General features: G+C 47.2%; 1 protein-coding gene across 29 annotated transcripts in view; it reads right to left on the bottom strand.

Moving 5' to 3' along the window:
• Positions 1–19,902, bottom strand: part of NAV2 (neuron navigator 2) — a 740,939-nt gene that overhangs the window by 159,743 nt on the left and 561,294 nt on the right. For all 29 annotated transcript variants that reach the window (XR_006714126.1, XM_045484757.1, XM_045484759.1 and 26 more), the window contains 3 exons: positions 11,092–12,193; positions 5,936–6,048; positions 842–950 (listed from right to left, as the gene is read on the bottom strand). Coding sequence is in view for 28 of the 29 variants with exons in the window: in XM_045484757.1 (XP_045340713.1) it covers positions 842–950; positions 5,936–6,048; positions 11,092–12,193 (1,324 nt within the window). In the remaining variant the exon portion in view is untranslated. The remainder of the gene's footprint in view (positions 1–841; positions 951–5,935; positions 6,049–11,091; positions 12,194–19,902) is intronic.

Here is a 19,902-nt window from a genome sequence, read left to right as displayed (position 1 = left end):
CTAGAAGTGGCCTTACTACCCTCATACTGGGGACCCCTAAGGTTCAGGCTCCTGTCTCATTTAAGATAGAACCCACAGCGCTCAGCCCCGTTCTGCCAAAGCTGCCGGGAGTTGGGGAAGCCCTGCTGTCCCTGTGCTATGTTCATTTATCAAAGAAACTGAAATTGGAGAAGCAAGGGAGACTCCCTGGGAGTTACCAGGGTAACTAGCACTTTGCCTTCATCATCAAGGCCAAAGGCAAACCGTCAACTTTGGTTCTGCCAAAATCCACGAAGGGGGTCAGAGGGTTGCAACCTGTTTGACTTCACGCTCAACAATGAAAACAACCTGATGCATGTTTCCAATGTAATCCTAGATCTCATCCAACGCAATCACAGTTTAAACACGATCATAAGTTTTTATAAATATTTCCTTACGTGTTTTATACGCGGGCATGACTAACAACATTACAGAGCATTGTGTATCAGAAGACTGGGTAGGAATTCAAGTTATTCACTTTATCACGCAGGTCAAATATAGTTCACCTGCTCATTTTAACAGCACAATACAGGCTTGGAAAATGCAAGTCAAGTGAAATTTAAATGGAACTGGTCCACAATATCCACTGACAAATGGATTTAGAGACCTTCTGCTTTGGGGAGGAACCAGTCTATACTGATTTTTGCCCCTGACATTTCTCTTCTGCACATTGTATGGCCTGCTCTGTGAATTCCAGCACATTTGGGGATCAAAAATATTCATTCCATTATTAACCAAGTCGCATTGCTGGTGGCATGAACAAACATAGGAGAAGCTGCATGAAAATCAAGTCGCCCGTGATTCAGTGAAGACATTCATTCACCTGTGTGTGACCTGAGTTCCCCGTAAACTAGACATGGTCTCCTCCAAGTTCTGCCGCAGGTCAGCGATGTTCTTCACTGTTCGCAGCCGTCGAGCTTCAGGGTCTTCCCCTGGAAAGATGAGGGGTAAGACTTTTAATCCTCTGATAGATCGTGAGCTCCATGGAACACGCCATGTTCGATGCTCGGGGCCTGGCTCACTGTGGGCGCTTAAGGATTTGAGAACAAATGGATGGATGGACACCCAAAGGAAGTCACTAAATCCAAGGAGAGAAGTCTTTCTTTTCCCTCCAGGTCCCTTCTGAAACAGGTAAAGTCTACCTTGCAGGAGAAGCAAAGCACCTGGCCTGAAGGGCAAACACATTTACAAACTGTCTCCAATAAAGACAAACACAAGTTAGGTCTAAGCACCTCCCACCAATCATTTTCTGCCCGTGCAGAAGTGGGTGAAGCATTTTATTTTCTCACCCATTGGTGGTAACACTCTGCTTTCTACCAGCCCTATTTGGTAAACACAACTTGCAGCGCCTAAAAGATCTTCACTTATTAATCACAAATATTTCTACAGAGAGAGGTTTGCCTCTTTCTGTTGGATTTTTATGTCACCTCAAATTCTGGTTCTTCTAACTCACTGGCTGTGTGACCGTGGGGAAGGTGCTGACCTTCTCTATCGCTCAGATTCCACAGTCCTCAAAAGAGGACAGTAACAGTACCCACGTAGGACAGCTGTAAACGGGATAGGGCCTGGAGATTCCTGAGCACAGCATCCACCTCAGGGACTACGTCATGCCAGATGGTGATGCAGAGCAGGAAGCCATCAAGAGGACTGAGGGTTTCTCTTCGGGGGATGAAACTTCCATTCCCTAGGCAAGATTTCCCACAGAACACCCGGCCAGTCAGAGGTCAAGCTGGCATAAGGGTACCAGCAGAAACGGGCCCTACACAAGCCAGGAAGCCACATGCCCTCCAGAGAAGCCTTGCTCTGGGTTCTCTGGCTCTTCTGCTTCGTGTGGGCTTACATGGGGCAGAGGAGATGGGGAATAATGACAAGAATGATGGAAGGAAGCAAACACCTGTCCCTCAGAGTAATTCCAGGGAAGGCCGAGAAGCCTGCCGAAGAACCACAATCGAGGCTCCTTAAAAGCCTGTGACTATCTCAAGCTTTGAGCAACATTTTTAAGGACATCTCCGCATAGAACTGGTACACATGGGCGGGCAGCAGCGAGTGGAATTGACATCAGGAACTACTACATAGAACTCCCAGCAGCTGTCATTAATAAGGGAACAGGCAGCTAACGGGGCAACTGGGTGGCTCAGTCAGTTGGGCGTCAGACTTCAGCTCAGGTCATCATCTCACAGTTCAAGGGTTCGGGCCCCACATCGGGCTCTGTGCTGACAGCTCAGAACTTGGAGCCTGCTTCAGATTCTGTGTCTCCCTCTCTCTCTGTCCCTCCCTCGTTCACACTATGTCTCTGTCTCCTAACAATAAATAAACATTAAAAATAATTTCAATAAGGGAACAGGCAGCTAAGAAATGTTATGGAACTGACTTTCTTTCTGAGGCAGAAAGCTTCTATAGTTGTTCTTGACACGGTAGTGCCTGGAGACCAGGAGATGGACTGAATGACACATGTGTGATTTTATGGAGGAAATTTACTCTAGCAAACTCTCTGGTCCTTGAAAATACCAAGTGTTTCCAATTTTCTCCTCCTTTTGAACCAAGAGAAAGTTGGAAGGCATTTTTCTCTTATCTGAACAGTGGTCCAGGCTTGCATTTCCCACCCAATTCTTTAAACATACATATACATGTGTGTTTTCAAACAAAAGCAGTGATGAAAGTTTACTTCCCTTCCTGCATGGCACTGGAAGAATGTAACGACATCTATCTCCTGGCCTATCCAGTATCTTTTGCTGTCACTCTGGCCATATTCTGTCTATCATAAGAAGGCCAAAAAGGTACTGATCCTTGGGACAGCTCTAGGCCCTGCAGTAAACACTGATCAAAGCTAAACCTAGGGGCGCCTGGATGGCTCAGTCGATTAAGCATCCGACTCTTTATGTCAGCTCAGGTCATGATCTCACAGTCTGTGCGATCGAGCCCCTCACCAGGATTCGCTCTCTCTCTCTGTCCCTCTCCCATGCACATATGGGCACTCTCTCTCTCAAAAATAAACAAACTTAAAATAAATTAATAATAAAGAAAGCTAAATCTAGGCACAAATTTCCCAATTAGTTAACTTAATCACCTATAAAAGCATCATAATTGTACCTATTTTCCCATGTCTCTCCTAATTGGCATGTTCACCTGTAAACTCTCCTTTAGAAATTCAAAAGACCTTTGAGATGGGAAGGTATCTCACCCTTACTCTTAGTAACTCTCACACAAATCTGCAGTTGCCCGAGAGATATTTATTGTCCAAAAATGTTTGGTCAGCGTAGGGCTGAAAGAAAAAGCACACACTGCCTGCATTTCGACAAAGGTTTGAACTCTGGCGATGCTATCTATTAGCCGCTTGACTTCGAGTGAGTCATTTGATCCTTTCTGAATGTCATCTGTCAAATGGGGATAAAAACCTTCCCTGAAAGGGGCAGTAGGAGGATCGCATGAGATGCTTATGATACGCCTGGCACAAAATGAGGGCTTGCTGAATTTGAGTTTCCTGTTTCCCTTGTTGGGGTGTGCGGCTTTGTGCTGGGAAACGCCTGCGACCCCCCACCCCCAGCCCAGAGCACGACGCATACCAGATTCCAAGAGCAGCGCAGAAGCGCAAATTAGGACCCACCCACCTTGCTCAGGTGATCACATTCTCAATTGCCGTTTCTGTCTCCTCAGAGGCTGCACGATCTGAGCAAGGATGTGCACCAGCTCACAGCCTGAGCAGAATGAACACACAACTATGCTCCGGTGCAAATCCTAAGGTATTCCCTGTCCCTCTGCAGCTCTTCTGTATTCACAAGGTCAGCCCTCCCTTGGGCGACCGGCCACGATGGACAGAACACCACACTGTGACCCAACAGGGCTGACCTTGGAGGACGTCAGGGTGTTACAAGAGGAACGTGGAGGGAGCCCGGGATTTTCCCTTGGAGGGAGGAGGCTCAAGGGAGAAGCTGTTGTACGACAAAGAATGGAAATTAGCTGTGGGCCATAAGAGGATGGATTATATCCAGTGACTAGAAACGAAAGACTATAGGATTTCTGTTGCCAGTGAAGGCCAACAAAAAATGGAAGGGTTGCCTTACGAAGGAATAATTTCCTGTCACAAACATTCAAGCAGAGACTGAAAGACAATTTGTCAGTGAAGGACAGAGGGATTCGTGGACTGGATAATCAACAGGTGTGTGTGCTCCCTTCTGACTCTATGATCCAAGTTACAAGGTCTCAACTGTAATGTCATACAAATGACAAAGCACCATGGGAAAACCCACCTAGTTCGCCACCTGAAGAGGGGCAGAACTAAGCAATCGGTCAGTGTCATAAATGTCCATTTCTAAATATACCCGCTACTCATTGTCACTTCAAGGGATCAGCTGTGGATAGGTTAATTCGACCTTATACTACTATCCGTTGTGTCCATAAAATGATTCACAGCATAGTCACACATGTGATGTCTACTGCTTGAACGTAAAGACAAGTCACTCTAAGAAATTCAGCTTACCGATAAAAAAAAAAAAAAGGAAGGAGGGAAGGAAGGAAGAAAAAAGGGAGGGAAGTGTGATGTGGAATGTTCTCTGGCCGCTGCTTCTGCTTTTCAAATGTGAATTTTGCAGAGCCTCAGAGTCTGACATGAATCCACACTACTCTACGGGACACACATCTGATGTATGCCGGGCTCTCAGAGCACTAGCCTGCCTCTTTTGATGTGTGCACATAAGAATACAGTCTGGAATGTGTGTGGAGACCTGAGTAGTCACTGAACGCCACACCCTTCTCGTAGCGGGCCCTTTTGCTAGGCTAGCCATGTCCTCATATGCAAGGAGGTACAAAGCTTGGAGGGAAGGAAGCACAAAATCAATCCCAAATGTGGGGTCCTGAACCACTGCAAGATGGATCACTTCTCAATGGCTTGAAAACTCTGCCTCATCACTGTGCCCGGCCAGCAGAACCAGAAGGAAATAGTTAAATAGCTCAGATCCTCTGAAATTAATACTCAGAGCTAATGGTGAGATGGGTATGATCCCCTCACGTGGGCTGCAGACCAACTCCACAGCTGTGATGTGGCTATTAAAACGGTGTGGTCGTGGATATTTAGCCTAATAAATGGACTTGAAACATGGATTTGATTTTTAAGCCAACCCTGGAAGTGGTAAGATATGCAAAGAATAACACAACCACTGCTAAATGTGTGGTTTACCACTCACTTCCCTGATTAGAAGTTGCTGGAACATAGGACACAGAAGTGGGGAACGGGGCAGACAGACAGAGGTGGTGATAAACCCCGAATGCAGCACAGTAGGAATCCTGACTCATACGCTAACTTTTCTCCTTTGAGGATGTGACAGGTTTATAACCTTAATAAATCAATACCCGTGGAATTAACTACATGGCAACCGTGGATTTGATGTTTTCATGTAACATAATAGCCCTTTAATCATCATCGTCTAAGTTAAACTTAAATAAAATTTAGATATGTTTATTTTTGGTAAAAGAAGCATGCTGTGTTCTCCTTTCCGATTAATGCAGGATGACAAGAATGCATTTTCGATCAGTGCTTCCATACAGGAAAGGAAAAAAAAAAAAAAGGCAAGATATGATAGTTCCAGATCTTGTTCGAAAGTGACTTTATCAGAAGAGTGATCAAGGAGATTCAAAGTTAAGTGTCAGAGCAGCCCAGGTCCGCTACATGAATGAAATGGAACATGTATTAAAACAGGATTTGCCAGTAAGCAAGAGATTTACTTATACTTCTGGGGACAAGGGAGTAGACTGTGCGAGAGAGGACAGGGAAGAAAGAGAAGACGGAAAACAAAAAATAACACTAGTAACTTTGTTTAGGTTATCCGTCAGTGCAACAGTAAGGCGACTCCAATCAGGCCGGGTGGTTATATGGGAGGTCTCATCGGCAGCAGACACGGACTTTCTGGGGCTCCATACTCACCAGTGAGCTCCTCCAGAGCAGGCTGTCCACTCTTAGTGTAGTGGGTGGGTTCCATGCTCACGCCCGCGGAGCTGGATTCAGCAGTAACATTCCCTTCGGTGTCTGTCTGGGACCTTCACACACAAACCAAAGCAGACACACTTGTCACGAGCAGTAGCTACCACATCTGGACCACTGTGGTCTGACCACAGCATACGCCATCACCCCCTTCAACGAGACGCTTTAGAACAGAGCAGACCAGCAGACTGACTCTAAATAATTCATCAGCACATGTGGAGCAATGTCCTAGAAACGGAGAGAGCCAGCGAACTGTAAAAGATGAAATATTCGTTGCCCAAACGGAGGGTCTGCAATCCCTCACTGGGGAATGCTTCTCCGAATCCCTATCAGGGAGCTAGGTCTGGCCAGAAAAAGGCTGGAGAGTACTGAGTGGTTTGGACCACTTAACCTCCGCCAAAGAGCAACTTCTAAGTACTCAGCAATACCAGAAAGTCAAGCATAAAGATGACTCCACTGACAGCCCCGTGGCCCTCCCCAAATCCTCCTGTCATGGCTCTCTCTGGAAAGGTGACTACAAAACTGGTCAGGAGTGGGTGCCAAGCAGGTGTGTTGGCCCTCTACGTCTCGGATTCAGAGCTCAGATCTTCGGAGATGAAAGGTCTCATCGATCATTATTTCAACACTTTGAAATCTGTACTTCCCCAAACCTTCTCTGTGCCTTTATTTGTCCAGTAAATCAAGGCCACTGCTTCATGAAATGCGTTCTTGCCACAACTACCTCGGCTGACCTAGGCGTGGCGTGCAAATGTGTAATTACACTCAGATGCGTAACCCTGGGTATAGCATTATTAATTCATTAGCGTCCTGAACTCATTCACCCAGACTTCACTCTCCATGAAAAAAGTGTTTGCCAGGAACGTGGACTGTCTTAAACGTGGGGGACGTACCGAGAAACCTCAAGTCACCCATCCTTCCCCACCTTCGCCCTCCTAATGAAGCCGTCAATTCCAAATTCCTGCAGTCCCCACCCCTTGAGGATTTTTGGATTCGTGTTGCTCCTTTTGACCCACTGGCCGGAGTCCAGGCTTTCATCATCTCTGACCTATAAGCACTTTGTAAACACTGCTTCCAGCCTGGAGGTTGCAAACGGCAGCCAGGTGTCGGAACCAGCCCGTAGATTCTTATTGGTCTGTGTAGTATTTTGAAGCTTTTTGAATTCATTTCAACGTTTTAAAATTGGGAGATTTCACAAGAAATATCTGGATTTCTGCCTTGTCCGTTTCTCCACTTGCAGTGAAAACAAGAAAGTCTACATGGACTTTCTTGCAGGGCGCCACCTGCTGGTGCCAAGTGACGGCTGCTCCCTCTAGACAGTCTAGCACTCCCTCTGCCGCGGTCCCATTACCCCCGGCCACTCGTTTCTATTACCTTTTGGGTCGGAATCAGGCATCTGAGTCTGCGGCCTCTATTCTAGACTGTCTGTAGGTCCAGTCTACTCCCCATACCATCCTCCACTGATTTTTGTGACACCGATACGATCACATCACCCTCTGATCAAAGGCCTCCGATGGTTTCCATGGCCCATAGAGTAAGGTCTAACGTCCTAACTGTGGTAGACAACGCCCCACATGGGTATTCATTTCCAGCCCTGTCTTGTGCCACCCTGCTCTGTACACACAGCCCTGCCGTGTCTTCTCTTCCACCCGTGTCTTCATTCCTTAGAGCACACCATGCCCTTAAGGGTTTTGCCTTTGTAGTTAGTGTGACCTGTGCCTAAAGGCTCTTGTCCTCTTCACTCCTCTCTTGCTCCTAATCAGCCTTTAACACACAGTTCCCGTGTCATCTTGGCCGGGAAACCTTCCCTGACTCTGCTGGCTAAGCGCTCCACCTGTGCGTTTCTACAGCATTCTTATTCTCCTGATGCCGATATATTACAATGAGATCTAATTAATAAATCTTGCCTCAACTAGAGAGCTCTCTGAAAGCAAAGACTGGCTCTTTTGACATGTACGTGTAAGAACTCAAGCTGTTCAAGTTCACATGTAGAGCAGGCCCTTAAGCAGGGTGTACTGAATGTATAAACGAGAAATGTTTAAGTCTAGAAAGATGCTGGGTCCTAGAAGGAGCATTAGACTTGGAGTCTGAACATTTCGCTGGCTGCAGGTAGCCACGCACATGTGAGAAGTCACTTCACACCTCTGACCCTCAGGTCCCCCATGTGTACAGCAGGGCTAGCCACAGTGACCTCTCCTGGCTGCCACAAAAATCACGTGACAGGACTCAAGAAGCATTCAGTCAAGTGTAAAGTGATACATGTCCATGACACTTCTCAATATAATTCATTCAGTGTGATTCAAAAAGATGACTTATCTTTCTTTTATGCCTTGGTAACATCGCCAATGTTGACAGGTTCTGGGGAGGGGAAGACGGCAAGTCCTCTACAGTAAGTGACCCATGAACTTGAGAGAATTTTAGAGCACAAGGGGAGTCTAACCCATTTAAAAAAATCTTCTCATCTCATCTCATCTCCTTGCTCTACAGATGAAGACAATGAGGTTCAGGAAGCGGCACTGACTCAGAGAGCCAAGACTGTTTGGCGCTTAAGAACTTGGCCCCTCTAGTTAGACAGACTTGGGTTTAGACACCAGCTCTTCTAGCTATTAGCTCTGGACTTGGTGTGAGTTATTTAATCGCTCAGAGCCTCAGTTTGCTCACCTACGGAACGGGGATCTCAAAAGTAGCGAGCTTGTGAAGTCTCGGGGATGATTCTATGGGCGAAGGCATGAAAAGCCTTAGCAGGGTCTCTGCACATTATGTAGCATGTGCTCCATAGCTGTCCCCACAGGGAAGGGTCCCAGACCACCCAGGGATTTGTAAGCTAATAAAAGACAGAGCCCAGGCATCCTGACTCCCATCCTGGCTCACCTGAGAAGGAAAAGCACATCAGAGGGGCCAGAGGGACATCACACAGGGTGAACATGGACATTCAAGTACAGCTTGACAGATACGTGTGACATTTTCTCATTTCTCGTATTTGTCAGACATTTGCTCTTTCGTTAAGAGTTTTCCTCTCACAGAGAAGCGTGAAATTTTAAAAGAGGTTAAATGTTTTACAATCTTTCGAATGATTCCAGAAAAAAAGAAAAAGGGAGTGAAATGGATGGTGTCCAAACACCATCATATATTTTAATTTCGAAAATGCAAATCAAGACTCTGGGAGCAGTAGCTTGAATATGTATTACCTCAAGACTATTAATGTTACTGGAATGATAAAAATTTCATGGGGAGCAATTCAGCTGCCTCCATGGTTCAGAGAACAACTGTATTAAAAGCCCTGCATGGAGACAAATGCTGAGTCATTATCTAAAAGCCCTGGCACTCGTCTCCAATGGTTAGCTGAGCTAATGACTGGATGTAATAAAAAGATGACCTTCTCCCAATTAAAAAGTCCGGGTGTGACCCCTGCTGAGGGGGAGGGTAAGCAGAAGAGAAAGAAGGAGGGATGGGACAAAGAGAAGCCTGGCCTTGCCTCACTGGCTGGACCTGCCTGGCTTTACTCTGAATCACTCAGGCCAGTCTTCCCACTCGCTGTTGGCAGGCATGGTAACAAAGCCTACGAGAACACAACTCAGGCAGGGAGAGAGGGGATATCCATTTCTTCGGGGGAACCATACAAACACAGGAAGCCGAAAGTATGGGCACGAGTCTGCATGCGAACAGGTGTGAAAATATATGTGTGCATGTGCACACTAGCATTTTATATATGTATGTGAACTTGTGTCCATACTTGGACGTGGCTGTCAATGTACGTCCATGCCTACGGGTGTCCGGGTGTGTGTGTGTGTGTGTGTGTGTGTGTGTGTGTGTGCAGTGGATATGTATACATACTTAGGGCAGAAGCTGTAAAAAGTAAGTGCCTAGATAATGGCATTCACTCATCAGGCCCCTTTTGCTATGCAGAGGTGTTAGTAACATTCTGCTGTGCAGAATGGCCAAATGTACTCCACGTCTCAAGTACAGGATTCAGCTGGGCACTGTGAGCAAAGCTCTGGGAGTCCCTAAAAGCACAGCTGCCATCTGCTGGAGAGGACTTGTCCACGTGGGCCAAGGACCACCCAGAGCCCGTGTCCTCCATCCTGCAAAGGGGCGTGGTGCAGGCTGGGCAATGAGAGGCTCTCACGGGCCACAAGCACACAGAGCAAGCGGCACCTGGCTCCACGTGGTCTCCCGCAGTCCTATGGATGTGCCATTAGAGAGAGAGAGAGAGTGTGGGGGACAGATAATGGACAGAATGGAGTCAGACAAGCAAGCATCCAGGCTTGTCTCCTCAATATAACCTGATGCTTTTGTTCTTCTAGAACTGATCTCTCCCTGGGGCTCCTGGGTGGCTTAGTCAGTGAAGCATCCAACTCTTGATTTAAACTCAGGTCACGATCTCAAGGTTCATGAGTTCAAGCCTTGCATCAGGCTCCCCAATGCACTGTCCGTGCAAAGCCTGCTTGGGATTCTCTTTCTCTCTCTCTCTCTCTCTCTCTACCCCTCCCTCCCCCAAAATAAACTTAAAAAAAAAACAACTGATCCCTTCCTATCACTACCTTGCCCTTTCATGCTGCTCTCTTGAAGAAAGATTCTAGCAAGGACTGAAAAAATACTTCACACGTGCCACGTGTAAGCAGCCGTGAGGATCTGGAAGCTCAAGACGAACGCCTCTGTGAGAAGAGGTCCCACCCATTCAGCAAGGTGACATCTGTGTTTCTCATTTTTTAAGGTACGTTCAGAAAACGTTAGGACCGATGTCAGGGCCGGTCACACTGAGCGATACCAAACCACACTTACCGCGTCTGCTCCTGCTGCGGCTGCTTCTGAAACGCCCCTGGGTCCCCACGTGCCTGGCCAACTCCTCCTCATCCTGGGGTCAGCTCGAATTTTGCTTCCTCTCTTTAGCTTTCTCTCCCCCTCCCCCAAGCCGTGTTGCACTAGTTGCTCCCTCAAGCACACGTGTAAGGCTCTACTGGGAGCTTATCAAGGCTTATGTTAGCTGTCAGCTTTCATGTTCCTGGAGGGCAGGCCGGGTTCCTGCCCTCAAAGACCTGGGACCTACCAGAAAGGCTCCTCTGCCCACGGCCCAGCAAGGGCGGACAGGCGGCCGCACCTACCTGTACAGGAAAGGCGCGACGGTGGCAGTGTTGGGATGGTTGTATTGCTGCTGGGGCTGAGGTAGCTGAACACTGACGGTATTGCTTCCTGTGGTCTGGGTGGTCCCGACGGACCCGCTGACGGTCTGGCTGCTGATGCTGTGGTTCAGGGTGGTCCCTCCAGGGCCTCTTCCTTCTGAGGACGCCAGGCTGGAGGAGGAACTGGAGTGTCTGCCGTCCAGCTGGGGCTTCTGCTGGGGGAGCCCCGAGCTCGGCTTCCCACCCCGGCTCCGCTCCCCCTCCTTGGAAGGGGCAGGGGCACTTGGGGACTTCCCGGGCATGCTCTTCATTCCTGGTTTTGGTATTCCACTGTGGGAAGGGGCTGTGGCCTCCTTCTTGGCACTGTTGAGCTTCCCTCCCTTGGGGATGAAGCTGGCGATCTTGGAGGACTTTTTTGGCATCTCGGTCACCGCCGCCCCGCTGGGGTCTTCTTTCGGCCCCTCTTTGAGGTCCGGCCTGTCTGTCACAGAGGCTCTCTTGGCGAGGTCCTTGCTTTTCTCCTTTTCCTTCTCCCGCTGTTGTTTCTCCTTTTCCTTCTCGTTGCCTTTCGGGGAACTCTTCTTGGTGGTCAGCGCCCGGCTAAAAGTTCTCTGGGCGATGCCCTTGAGGGCGATCTTGGGGCTGTTGGAAGCGGGACCCGCCGTGGACAGCGAGCGACTGGTGGCTTCCGTCTCTTCGCTCTCTTCAAAGCTGGGTAGAATCTCGAGCCGCTCACAGCTCGTGTCCCGCGACCCCGGGCCCTCGCCTGCCTTGGAACCCCCTTTGCTGTTGAAAAGCTTTAGTTTTTCCAGCATGGACCTCTGACTGTTGGGGGCTGGCTTCATGGCTTCGGGGCTGGGCCTGGGGGCCTCGGGCACGGGCTGCTTGACCGAGAGCATGGACGGCGTGGCACTGTGCTTCACGCTGACCGACTTGCTGCGCCAGGGCTTGGAGGCAGCACTGGGCTGGGGGATGGCCGAGGAGGCGCCGCTGTTAGCAGGGGAGGGGCTGCTGCCACTTTCCAGAGGAACAGGTGCATTTTCACTCATTCCGGGGTGGGAGGAGGCTGGGCTCGCCAACGGCTCTGCAGAGATGGGGAAGAGAAGGAAACCCGAATTACACCTGTGGACCTGCGTTGACGGCCAGGGAGGGTGGACCATGGTTCCACAGCTCATCACTCTCAACCCAAACGCTCAGATAGCTCCACCACCCTCCCGTGCCTTACCCGTGGTTAAGTTGTTCTTTGTTTTTTTTAATCTTTATTTATTTTGAGACAGAGACAGAGTCTGAGCAGGGGAGTTGCTGAGGGGAGGGAGACAACAGAATCCGAAGCAGGCTCCAGGCCCTGAGCTGTCAGCACAAAGCCCGGCGTGGGGCTCGAACTCATGAATCGTGAGATCGTGACCTGAGCCGAAGTCAGACGCTTAACTGACTGAGCCACCCAGGCGCCCCACCGGTGGTTAAGTTTTTAAATCCTACCTTGACTTCCTCCTGTTCCCCATCACAAACAGTTCACATTTCCCGTCCTACCCTGGTATCTGCTGTGCAAATGCACACTGATCTTAATATCAACATGTGCAAAGCACAATTAAGCATGCGTTTCTGGTAAAAAACCAAAAACCTACACCACGAAAGATGTAGGAAACACATACTGTTTTTGAATTATTCAACCCACAACCCAATTTCCCGGTTAATGCGAAATAATCGAAAATTAGCCGCCTTTAAGAAAATGTAGGAGAGACATTAAAACGGAACAAAAAAGAAAGAGAAACCAAGCATAATCTTTACAGAAGAATAATTACCCAAGGAAGTTGCTAAGTCCTATCAAAGCATAGACGCTTTTTCCTATGTTGACATTTTGAAAGTGGTACCAGCACGATTCCGGCAAGACTTAAAAAAGATTTTTTAGCTTAAGGGTATAAACTGCACATCGATTTACTGTAGGCATGAAAACACGCAGGTTATCTGAAAGTCAAGGTCTCCCCTTTGGCGCTTAGGGTGTATTTCCCCAGCCAGACTCTCTTCTCAGAAACGCCTCAAGATATTTGCAAAGTGGAATCAGAATGATTCTAAGAAGGGCGGGTTCCAAGCTGGAGCTCTGCTGGCCGAGGCGGCCCGTACCACGGAAACGAGATCAGGGATGCCCTCCTCCACGAGCACTCAGAACCAAGCAGCTCTATCGCCCACACAGGGGCAGCTGTCAGATAGAAAGTGGCCGGGAAGGCATGTCACGGCTGAGCCCGGTGCCGTGCCACCCACACCCCACACAGCCCGGTGCACGGAACAGAGAGGATGCGGCCCTTCAGCCCCCAAAGAGCACGTCCGTGTCTGCAAAGTCACCACAACACGACTTACCTAGCGGCAGCCACTTTCTCCCACAACGGTTCCCTAGGAAAAATTCTCTGACCGGAGAGGCTGCCCTTCCAATTGTCACAAGTGTTTTCAGTTAAACTGCTCATGTTTCTAATTAACTTTTGTCATCCGCAACTGCTCCAGTGCCCAGAAGCCTGGCGGGATTAACGGCTGCTTCTTCTGCCCGTTTTTTTTTTTTTTTTTAAATACCTATGTTCCGCTGCCTTCTAGCAACAGAGTAAACTGTGTATAGAGCGGCTTTTTATGATTTAAAAGTCAACGGCCGCCAAAGCCGAGTGCAGGCAGCCCCTGTGTGGGACATGAGCACCGAGCCGGGAGAACTCCCGACAGAGGAACGGCTTTCCTCCACTCACTCCCAGCTGCTCCGGGAAGCCACAGCTCCAGGGTGATCCAAAGCAGACCTCCCAATGTTTTAAAACACATACATCTTCCTGACTTACTGGGGATTTGGGTTTGGAGCGGGGGGTGCTGCACAATCCTCCCTAACAAAACTCACGAGGCGTTGTTGGATCTTTTCCTGGGGAGAGCTGGAGACCGGCTTGCAAACAGGCTCGGGAACCCACCCACACTGCCGGCCTTTCAGAGGGTCTCCAGCAGCCTGATGCTGCTTATGGAGGGTCTCCTGGTATCAGGAGGTACGGAGCCAGGCACATTGTGAAGAGGGGCTCACTATCCCCCTTTTGTGAGTGAGGAAACCGCGGCTCATGGGAGCGCTAGTAACGGACCCTAAACCACAGAGCTAGGCATGGACATAGCTGCGACTTGAACCCAGGTCTCCTGATACAGTGCTCTTGGGACTGTATCACAGCTACCTCCTTTGGTGAAGGATATATTTAAACAAGAGGCACTTAAATGGTAGGAGTGCTTTTTAGGCATCAACTTTTCTGTTGCTAAGGTATGTTCATGACATCCTTTTTGGGGCACAGCCCAGCCCAGCCTCTGGAAAGGAGGCAGCCTGTAGTGCAGAGGCTGGCTCTCTGCAGTAAATACTGGTGACCTCCAATCCCGAGTTCCACTTCTCATAAGGCAACTGTCTTTCCCTTAACCTGGGTTCAGATCTGAGGCAAAAGGATTCATTTGTTCACTCAATATATTCACTCATGTCAATATTCGCTCATTCAATGTGTATGTCAGATGCTGTTCTAGGCACCTGGGATACATCAATGCAAAACAAAATCCCTGCCTTCTTAGAATTTACAGTCCAGCAGGGGAACGGATAACTAACATGGCTGATAAATTTTATCATTTTTTTAGAAAATAAGAGCTGAAGAAAAGGGGGTCTTTTGGGGCAGGTTGTAACAATGTCCTCACAAGAACTGCATCATATTCAGAGGTGTGCCCCTCTTTCCTAAAGAAGTCTTAGGCACATTCCACTTAGTGTAAGTGCTCGGATCAGTAGGACTTCTCTGCTCCCACACATTCCTTAGAACCTCAAGAAAGCTTGTTTGCAATGGTTTGACAAATGCTCATGCTCCTACCTAGCAGGTCTGTGTATTTCTAACACTAACAAACACAGGGAGAAATCAACCAACAACTAACTAGCCAAGGACTAACCCAGAGTGAAACAGACACCTGGCTCATCTAAGTGAAATGTGCAGACTAAGCTAAAGATGTTGTCTCCTTCAGATCCAAGGTGCCAGGCCAGGGGCGGGGCAAAGAGGGAGGCTGGGGAAGGGCTCGCAGATGTAGGTAGGACGCATACCACGCTGGGCCAAAACAGCTCGCTCCCAGAAACTTCCACGTGTCTTTTAAACCCCTGCTCAAATGCCTTCCATGTCACGCCGAGACCTTCAAGCTGACTGACCCACTTGGTTGGCGTCACATGGCATTTTCCGAGGACTTTGCTCATACCTCCCCATAAAAGGATTTTAGAGGGCCACCTACATATTCTAGCCACTGGGAATACAGAGGAATACAAAATAAGGTCTACCCACTAGGAACTCACTGTCCAAAGAGGCAACAGGCCTCAAGCAGAGCAGAGAACAATGTAAAGGACTACAGAGGGCTGTGTAGGGTACCATGATACCTAAGGGTTGGGATCCATTAACTCTCCCATTTGGGAAACCTTCACAGAGCCAATGACCTGTGACTTGTCACACCATGTTTCTGCTCTAGGTTGGCTGGCTAGCCCACTGGTCCACACTCCCTGACTCATCTTTGTGTCCGACAGCCTGCCAGAGCATAGGAAACCCTTGGTATGTGGCTATCAGATTGGAGGTTGGTAGTTTTGACTTTTGCAATTCACAGTTAAGGCAATAGAGCCACAGCCTTCTGATGAGTCATGAGCCAAAAGTTTTTAGCCTAAACTCTGGCAAAACCAAAAAACACTATCAGGACTCAGAGCTCCAGAATTTCCACTTAGCATGTGGCGTGGGCTCCTCTGGTTATGGAATCATGGGGACATTTCAAGGCTATTCGCTGCAAGATGATCTGAATTTGGTTTCTAGAACACGAGTTTCCTGAGTAGGGCTGCAGGGCACCAGATCACCTGAGGATAAGACGATCTATACTTTGCACTTATGTCATGGCTAGAAATCCCCTTAATAGTGAAGGGGGCTCCAGGTCATGAGTGGTTTTGCCATGTTCCCATCATTCTGAAGGTTTCACACCAGTGACCTTGGCTGTTTAGGGCCTGTTCTTCTTTCTTTGGAAAACAGCCATTCCTAATGCCGGGATTCTATGATTCCCAGCATGAGACTGTCCTTACCATGCTTCTGAGACAGTGAAGTAAATATGAGAGAGATATGGGTAGGTGAGCGAAGCTTTAAGCTTTGTTACCAACCAACAATGTGACCCACGATGTGCTATTTTGCCCCTCTGGGCCTCAGTTGCCCCATTTGTAAGAAGGATGAGCCGTTTCTCTAGAGTCTTTTCCACTCTGCTTCCATTCAAATCTCAGTGAGTCTCCGAGAGGCCCAGTGAGGCTGAGGCCAGAGAATGCAGGCCTCAGTTCTAGCATTACTCTGTGCTGTGGCATACAGGTGTTTACCTTCAAACATCCTCCCTCCACAGCTCTCTTAGGATATTTACTAGTAGACATCAGTGAAAACTGGCTGGGTCAAGGGACAGTCAGCCTTGAATGAGGGACTTGTGAATTCAGAAATTCTGGTATCCTATGAAAACAAGCCTGGAGAAGGGAAGGTGGGGAGAGGTCTATAAAATTAAGAGCACTTCGCTCCCTAATGAGTAACAGCTCTAGTTTCGGCTCTCATGTATACACACCTTTGTTAGAGTAAGGGAATCTAATAGGGAGGAAAGAGAAAAACATAAAAGAACGTTCTGAACATCAGTATTTCTCTGGCAATTAATGGTATGCGGGCCACTGTAGTAGGTGAGCCTATTTTCCATGGCACATGGATGAGTATTTTTATATTTTAAAAGTCATATATTTATCTTATTGCAATAGAACAGATAACTAGCCCATATATAAATGAACAGTTTCATGATTATTAGACATACATTTAAAACTGGAGCCGATTTAAGGAAAACAAGAAACAAAAACACACAGATTTGGTTCACAGATTTGGCAAAACTCACACAGGTCTGTGGAAGACTGAAGCTGGGGAGACACTTCTCCATTAAATCAAGAAATGCTTATTTTATATATAAAATCTGTAATAAATATTTTATAAATACCTACCTGTGTTAAGTCCACGCTTTTGGAAAACGTAATCAACAAAACAGAAATCAAACCAGAAGGCCCAAATAAGGACGAGGGTTAAAGCTAACCTGAAATGGCCACCTTTTAGAGTTTTATTTCTTTGTGTGTATTCGTTTAGAGAATTTTGCTGAGAATGGCTAGCCTAGCACTGGCACCATGACCAGGCCTTGTTTAGCCAAAGACCATTTAAAAACTAACGGCTTTCCAAGTCTGGACTACTGACCAGTAAGAATGACACATTACATCACCCCCTGTAAACATCCAAATGTCCATATGCAAAACTGAAACATATCAAGACATACGATTATATGCAATAGACTCTGATCTACTCTACCCTAATCCATTTTTTAAATGCCTATCCCTGAGCCCCTGAACAGATTTTATGACCCTCGAGGGGACTGTGCCCTGAAGCCTCAGCAGCTCAGTTCTAAAAGACCAGCTTCCAAGGTTCACCCACCACCAACTGACAAACCACCACAAGAAGGAAAAGTCTCATTTGAAACAGTGCAGACAGGATGTCTTTGAAGAAGAGAAAAGGCTTTTTTGCTTTTTTTTCAGGGTTTACAGAGAACATTAATCCTCCTGGAGGGAGGGGGAAAGTTTGGTTTTTCTGGCAACCAGCCTTAACCTTCCCTGACAGTAACCAAAATACTTTCTAAATGAAAATACTGTCTAAGGCAGATAAATAAGCATTTCTTCCTCTCTCCCTCCGACAGGGCCAACACTGGCCGCCAGTCCCTTCTGTCCCCAGCCTCCCAGTTAGGGGGACATTGGTGGTCTGATCCTGATGCCAGCAGGCACCCAGGGAGCATGTTCTAGGCTGGCTGATCCCAGCTCCTGTCACCCCCATTGTGATTTTAAACCTGCCCTGGGGACATTTCCCCGCCTAAATCCTCTCAGTAGTCTTCAGGAAAAGACCTGATAATTGGGTCTGGGAAAATGTTTGCAATTTCCTACAATTTGTCAAGGTGTCAATCTTGAGCATTCGAATTTGTTAGGATAACTGAAACCTGTTTTGCGCGTGCCTGTGTGTGTGTGTGTGTGTGTGTGTGTGTGTGTGTGTGTGTGTGTTTGAAAGTACATGGACTCTAGCCACACAGGCTGGAGACGGTTTTCAGAGTTGCTCAGGTCAATTTCTCGACAACTCTGTTACCCACCACATCACAGAGGGGCACAGGAACCTCGCTCGATTTGCTAAATAGTTCTGGAGGATTCCTCAAACCTGGCCAGGGAGCATTCTCAGCACTGCTGTGATCAATGTCTAATCTTAAGAGTGTGGGCTTAAACATAGTTTTCTCTCTGATCCTTCTTAGGGAGGATCATTGCAGGTATAGAAAGAGAGAGAAGGGGGTATAAGAACCACCAAGGTAAGTGGGCAGGAAAGTGACAGGGCGTGGAGCTGGGTTTGGGACCCATACTTTCTAAGAACTTTCTTGTGTCTGCAATTTCAGAGGCTCTGAGAACATCCAAGTTAGAATAAGGATGATGATCTACATAAACAAACGTTTTTTACAAAGTTGCTCTGTTAATCCCTATCAAAATCCCAATGATGACTTTTGAAGAAAGAGAACAACACATCCTAAAATTCATATAGAATCTTAAAGGACTCCAAATGGCCGAAATAATCTTACAAAAGAACAAAGTTTGAAGTCTCAGAGTTTCTGATTTCTAAACTTATTACAAAGCTACAGTAATCAAATTGGTGTGGTACTGGCCTAAGGACAAATGGACCAATGGATTAGACTTGAGAGCCCACAAATAAACCTTTGTGTCTATGGTCCAATGGTCTTTAATACTGTTCAGTAAAGTCAGGGTGGCCCTTTTAACAAACGGCGCTGGACAAACAATATCCACATGCAAAAAAAAAAAAAAAAATCAAGTTGGATTCTTATCGTATACCATATAAAAAAATTAACCCAAAATGGCTCAAAGACCTACATGCAAGAGCTAAATTATAACTCTTAGAAGAAAGCTTAGTGCAAAAGCTTCAGGACACTGGATTTGCAATGACTTTTTGGATATGACCCTAAAAGCACAGGCAAAAAAAAAAAAAGAGAAGCCAGGTAAGTTAGATTTCATCAAAATGAAAAACTTTAGTGCATCAAAGGATACTGTTCACAGAGTGAAAAGGCAATCTACAGAAAGGGAGAAAATACTTGCAAGTCAGCTATCTGATAAGGAATTGGTGGCCAGAATATATAAAGCACTCCTATAACTTACAAACAGCGATACAACAATCCGATGGAAAAATGGGCAAATGGACATTTCTCCAAAGAAGATACACAAATGGCCGATGCACACATGGAAAGATGTTCAATATCATTAATCACGAGAATGCAAATTGAAACTACAATAAGATACCACTTCATACCCATTAGGATAGCTATTATCAATTTTTTTTTGTGTTTTTATTTATTTTTGAGAGAAAGAGACAAAGTGCGAGCGGGGGAGGAGCAGACAGGAAGGGAGACACAGAATCCGTAGCGGGCTCCGGGCTCAGAGCTGTCCGCACAGAGTCCGCTGCGGGGCTCAATCCCACAAACTGTGAGATCATGATCTAAGCCGAGGTTGGACGCTTAACTGACTGAGCCACCCGGGTGTCCCTAGGAGAGCTATTTTTAAAAAAAAAAAACACCCCCTCCCCCTCAAAAAACAAAACAAAACAAACAAAACAAAACAAAAAAAAAAACCCAGAAAATAAGTCTGTGTAAGACGTGGAGAAATCAGATCGCTTGTAAACTACCATGAGAATGTAAGAT

The sequence above is a fragment of the Leopardus geoffroyi genome, chromosome D1 (assembly GCF_018350155.1).
Source record: "Leopardus geoffroyi isolate Oge1 chromosome D1, O.geoffroyi_Oge1_pat1.0, whole genome shotgun sequence".
NCBI lineage: Eukaryota > Metazoa > Chordata > Mammalia > Carnivora > Felidae > Leopardus > Leopardus geoffroyi.
The sequence above is the reverse complement of the archived record's forward strand: the minus strand, read 5'-3'. Positions and strand labels throughout refer to the sequence as shown.